The sequence below is a fragment of the Cornus florida genome, unplaced genomic scaffold, assembly GCF_030987335.1.
Source record: "Cornus florida cultivar Cherokee Brave unplaced genomic scaffold, ASM3098733v1 CherokeeBrave_3.0.0_Hap2_Chr03, whole genome shotgun sequence".
NCBI classification, from domain to species: Eukaryota; Viridiplantae; Streptophyta; class Magnoliopsida; order Cornales; family Cornaceae; genus Cornus; species Cornus florida.
The window spans coordinates 34,995,009-35,000,879 of record NW_026775573.1 but is presented as its reverse complement, the minus strand read 5'-3'; the positions used below and the strand labels follow the sequence as shown (position 1 = coordinate 35,000,879).

General features: G+C 34.8%; 1 protein-coding gene across 1 annotated transcript; it reads right to left on the bottom strand.

Annotated features, from left to right (window-relative positions):
• Window positions 1-332: 332 nt before the first annotated feature.
• LOC132301427 (uncharacterized) lies at window positions 333-2,128 on the bottom strand. Its single transcript, XM_059798675.1, has 2 exons — window positions 1,528-2,128; window positions 333-1,006 (listed from the first exon to the last, which is right to left on the bottom strand). Exons 1-2 carry the CDS (start codon window positions 2,126-2,128, stop codon window positions 333-335), a joined length of 1,275 nt encoding a protein of 424 aa, XP_059654658.1.
• Between the last annotated feature and the right edge of the window lie 3,743 nt (window positions 2,129-5,871).

The following is a 5,871-nucleotide window of genomic DNA, read 5'->3' as shown; positions in this document are numbered from 1 at the left end:
TAGGAGTAAATTTTTTAAAAAATTGATATCTTGCTTGCATTTGTGGTCCACATCATCCTGATTTTGTGATTGTTTTGAGATTCACTCTAGGATTCTACACTAGCACAGGTGCACACTAGCAAGGGCGGATCCAGGAATTGACAATGGGGTGGGCTAAAATTAAATATAAATTTAATAACACAATTTCTTAAGCAAATTTTTTTTTTTTTTTCTATAACATAATATATATATATATATATTTGAATTCAAAGATTATAAAATATCTATCTAAGTTGTGCTTGACGAGTCTTTAAAGACTCGAATTCATCGATAATAGACTCCAAATCAATTTTTCAAACAAGGTCCCGTTTAAGATTGACGATCATGCAATCAGCAAGAAATTCATCTCCCATCGTGTTACGCATCACTGTTTTAACACGTTTCATGCCTGAAAATGCTCTTTCTGTAGTTGCTGTAGAAATGGGAAAAGTCAATACAAGACGGATCAATCTGTCAACCAAAGGGTAGCACTCGGACTTCTTTCTTGCAACTAGTTTCCCACATAAATCAGTAAGAGAAGAAGTATTTTGAAACACTGGATCATTAGGTACATCAAGTTGATAATGTATCAACTGAAACTTTAATGATTTAACATCTTGACCAGTGAAGTCCCAAGGATAGAATTTCTCAGCAAGATTGTATATCTTGTTTACGTTAAAACATTCAAAAGAATCACTAGGATCCAAAGCCGAGCTAAGACTAAGAAGTTCCACTACTTCATTGTTGAATCTATGTTCTAACTCCATCAGTTGTAAATCTAGTACAGAGTTGAAAATGTCAAAGTGATAATGGTGCTCAACTGTAATATGATTTTGTTGTTGACAATGACGACCCGTACCCTCTACATAACGAGAACTCAAATTAGGTGTATCAATGTTATGTCGATTGTAAAATGACACCACATTTGCAAGAAAAATATCCCAATCATCTTGTCTAAATTTTTGAAGGATAATTTTGGTTGTTGAGACTAATTTCAAAGCATTTAGAATGTCAAGATAAATATAAATTCAAAGCTTCTTATTGCCTTATAAACACCTAAGGCTTGCCCACGTATCTGTTGAGTTTGCCCATCTTTTTTAAGATTTTCAACAACTATGCAGGATGCAGTATACATATCAATCAAGTCCTTTACAGAATCATAATGTGAGCTCTAACAAGTAACTCCAGCTCGATGCAAGGTGCCAATCTGATTAGCCCCTTTACTAGATTGGCGTTCACCTACGCTCAACATACGTGCAATCTCATCCCTTTAAAAAGATTTTAATTCAGCAAGACACTTGGGAGAGGAAGCAACAAGATTGACAATACAAGTCAAGTGAGAAAAGAATTGCCAAATATTTGGCTCATCTTTTGCTGCTGCAACTAATGCTAGTTGTAATTAATGAGCAAAACAATGGACATAATAAGCAAATGGGCATTTTTTAAGAAATAATGCTTGTACTCCATTCCATTCGCCGCGCATATTACTCGCACCATCGTACCCTTAACCTCTCAAATTTTGAATTGAAAGATCGAACCGAACAAGAATATTAGATATTGCATCCATAAGCGTCACTGCTGATGTGTTTTTAACTCCCACAATGTCAAAAAAGCGTTCAATTAGCAAACCATCATGCTTGATATATCTTAAAACAAGATCCATTTGCTCCGTTTTAGACTCATCTTGTGCTTCATCAACAAGAATACAATATTTGCCTCCCGCAATTTCATCATAAATCATTTTTCTTACTCTGTTTGCAAGAATATGAAGAATCTCTTTTTGAATCGATGGAGCAATGTATTGGGCATTTTGTGGAGCATTGTCTAAGATAACACTTGAGAGTTCATCATTTCCTTCTGCTTTATACTTTAACGCTTGAATAAAATTCCCTCTATTTAATGAACTTGAACTTTCATCATGGCCTCTAAAACCAATTCCTTGCAATGCTAAAAAGCGAACGGTTTCAATAGTTATCTTAAGCCGCATTCGATTCTTCAAAATATCTTCTCTTGATTGGGCATTCAATACTTTATCAATATGTTGTGCCAATTTACTTAAATTTCTATAAAACATGGCACATTTGCTATGTGGTGAAGATTGAAGTCCCATGTGTATCAAGAATACACATTTATCTCCATCATTAACTCTCTTCCAATGTTTAAATCCACCATTAATAAGTGCAAAACGAGTCCCTGTTTTATTTCTCTCTTCAAAGAAAAAGCATGAAAAACAATATGCTTTATCATTTGAAAGAGAATACTCTAGCTAAGGAAATTGTTTGAACCATTCGTACTTAAATCGCCGGTTCTGCTTTCCAGTCCAAGAGCTAAGATAATTAGAAAGTTTAGGTTGATAAGGCCCCAAATTGATATAAGCTCGTCTAACCTCATCCCTTTGATTCATCGGGTATTCATGCATTTGAATACGTAACCTGGGATCTCTTTCAATAGAAGTGGAGTGGAGTTGCTTGGGTTCAACAACTTGAGGTAGGGCAGGAGGTTGCGAATCAAGATCATTGTCAATGTTAGATGCACTAGGTATATCATTTTTCAATTGATAATCGTCACTCATTTGGCCTCTTTTTTGATAGAATGAGAGAATATACATATTTTTCGCTTTCTTGTTTGGTGGTTGATATTGAGCCATTATTATTTTTAATTTAATAAAATTAAAGAATGAGTTAAATTAAAAATACTTGAAAATATATATATTAATTAAAAATGCCTAAATCAAACTAAATTGCATTTTGAATTTTTGTTCATAAAATAAATGACTTAGCTAGCCTGGACAATCATCATTATTCATTAATAAATAACTAAAGAACCAAAATTTTCAAGAATTAAGTCAATTAACACAATGAGTAAGATATACCAGAATCCAGATCGTGAAGGGGTAGATACTATAGATGCCACGGCAAAATTCTTTAGACTCTTGATTTTTTCAATAACATGAATACTTGATCATGTTCAGTGAAGTACTAAAGTAGTGAACTCTTCTCTTCCAAATCTAGGGACCAGGGTAACTGGGTAAATCAAACTAATCAGTACATCACACCATTCATCTGAAAGCATAAGAGTGCATTTTCACAAAAATATATATATATATAAATTTCTAAAATAAGAAGTCCTTAGAAATCATCAAAAACCTAATTTTACCAACTACCAAGTCTGTCAGAATTAGAAAATTAGAAATCAATTCAGTTTTGAGTTCACTAAACTTAATGATGCACTAAAAGCCTTCGAAATCAAGGCTTCAACTCATACCAATGGCGGATATCGGCGGAACGCAGAGGCCAGAGGAGGACGGTAGTGGATATCGGCGGAACGCGAAATGCTATTCTTACAATCTTAGGGCTAGGAACACATTAGTATATCACTAGTTTTTTTAACCAAAAAAACATATCACTAGATCATGGCCTATTTGGCTTCAGCCTATTTGGATTGGGCCTTTATTTTGGACTTGGGCTTGTTGGGGTGGGCTAATACCACTAATAAAAATTTCTTTTTTTTTTGGGTGGGCTAAATTTACCCATAGTAATAAAAAAAAAAATTTTGGGTGGGCTGGGCCCAGCCCAGCCCTACTTTAGATCCGCCAGTGCACACTAGCATTCATTTGTGGGGTACATGCTTTGTCAATTATTGAATTGGTTATATCTCAATTGGGCTAGTAGTGCATTAAAAGCTTTCATTATTGATAAAGGTGGATAATAAACCCTTTTCACTAAGTAGTCGGGATTCTAGCCTCATTAAGCACTGAATTTCTCGCGCCGAAAAGTGGAGGGCCCAAACTCTAGGTTAATAATTGAACTTAAAAAAAAAGAAGTTACAAAAGTAATAAAAAAAAGTGACAACTTTTCCCGAAAGGTGAGAAGTAGGAAATGATTAGATGAAGGTTGTTTTGATTTGTAACCTAGTTGATTTGAGCTTGTAAGTCCTTAGTGGTGTTTGAACACCTAATGCCTTAAAGTCGTCTGGTTTGGGAGTCATTGACCTAACGCTCGACCTCATAAATCGCTAGAAAGTTTAATAGATCACTACATTGCACCATGCTTCCATCTTTGATCCTTAGGGATAGAAAAAAATAAAAAATAAAAAAAATAAGCACACCTAGAACAATAAAACTTTAATAAAAGGTCCACTCTTTGTTTTGATGATCGGTACTAGATTTGTGTGCTAGTTTGAGGGTAAGGATGTGATCATTTCTTTAGTTGGTTAAGATAGCAACATATTTGATGCCGGTCCACTCAAAAAGATTCTAGAGTTGTTTTGATTTGCATGATCATTTTTTTGATGTGTGGAGGACCATACTTGTTTGCTTGATGTTAAAATTTTAGGAGATCACTTGGAAAAGGTTGAAAATTTGCATATTTGAGATAATTTTCTCCCAATGCTTGTTTGCAATATTGGTGCTTCTTTTCAAAGAATGAGCTTAATGTTTGTGGGTATCATTTCTGGAAACCCTCATGAAACTTCACTCGTCCACTAGGGGTAACCTAGGGGTTTAAAAAGCTTGTTGCATGTGTTAAATGCAATCGTGTTCCTTACGAAAGTGGCATTATCCATTTATTGCTTTCTAAGTTCATAGTTGTGTAGTTATTCATTTCATTCCTTTACTTTGTAGTTCATTGCTGGGGATTAGCAATATTTAAGTTTGGGGATGTGATGAGTGCTGAAAAGTGCACGTTTTACCCCCTTAAGCTTAGGTATTGTAAGACCTTTATCTATCTTATTTCCCCGTTTTATTCTAATTTTGTGTTATTGCTCCTTTCTGGTGCTTATCCCAAAAATAAGTCAATTCAGCAAAATAAGAGCATTAAATAAGTTAACTCAAGCTGAATGGAAGAAAGGAGCAAAATGGGAGCAAAATGAAGCGAAGTGTGGAAATTCAGCATGTTCGATCGATCTCAGCATATCTTCGATCGATCGAAAGCTCATCGATCTAAACAATTCAAGATGGATCCAAGCCCTTATCTTTATCCAAAAGAATCCAACAAGTTCGATCGATCCAACATTTCCCAAATCGATCAAAATGACTCGATCTTATCCACACCTGCCACTTTTGTCTTCTTCCTAAAAATATCTCAGAGATTTGTCTTTATTCAAAAAGGCGCCACCAAGGAAGATCGATCTCTGCCGCATTCGATGGATTTCAGCCATGTTCGATCGATCTCAACACAGTTCGATCGATCGAACTTCCTCAAGTTCGAAAAAAAATAGATTCCAACTCATTAAAAGTTGGCTCATGGTGCAATCATTGGAGGGACCTTGGTGTACGAGCCCAGACCATTGGGTGACATTTTGACCTACTTATATAAGGATTGAGATCCATTTTTAGAGAGAGGAGATAGTAGATAGTTGTTATTCATAATTTGTATATTTCATATCTTGGAGAGGAGGCTAGAGATTAGAGAGAGCTTTTACCATATGTTTATGTATGCTAGAATGGATGATTCATATGCTTTTCTCTAGAATTAGTGGAATTTATGCATCTTTATGTGTATGGATGAAGTTAATCTAGATATGGTCAAAACATAGAGCTTAATTGAACACTCTTGCAATTTATTTGATGATTCACACTTGTTTCTTGATGGATTGTACCACAACTTTAGCTTACTTAATTAAATTTCATGTCTTTAGTGTAGATGTAGTGTAGTTGCTTTAAATTCATAGATAGGTGGACAATCTACTCTTGTTCCTTAGTGTTCCATACTTATGAATGCATTTGGTATATGTTTCTAGATAGTTGTGTGTGCATAAATTGTGGTTTCATTGAATGGATTTTGGTCTCATTTGATAGGTTATACTTTCCATTTAATTTGGCTTGATAACCTATGCTTATTTGCCATCCATGCC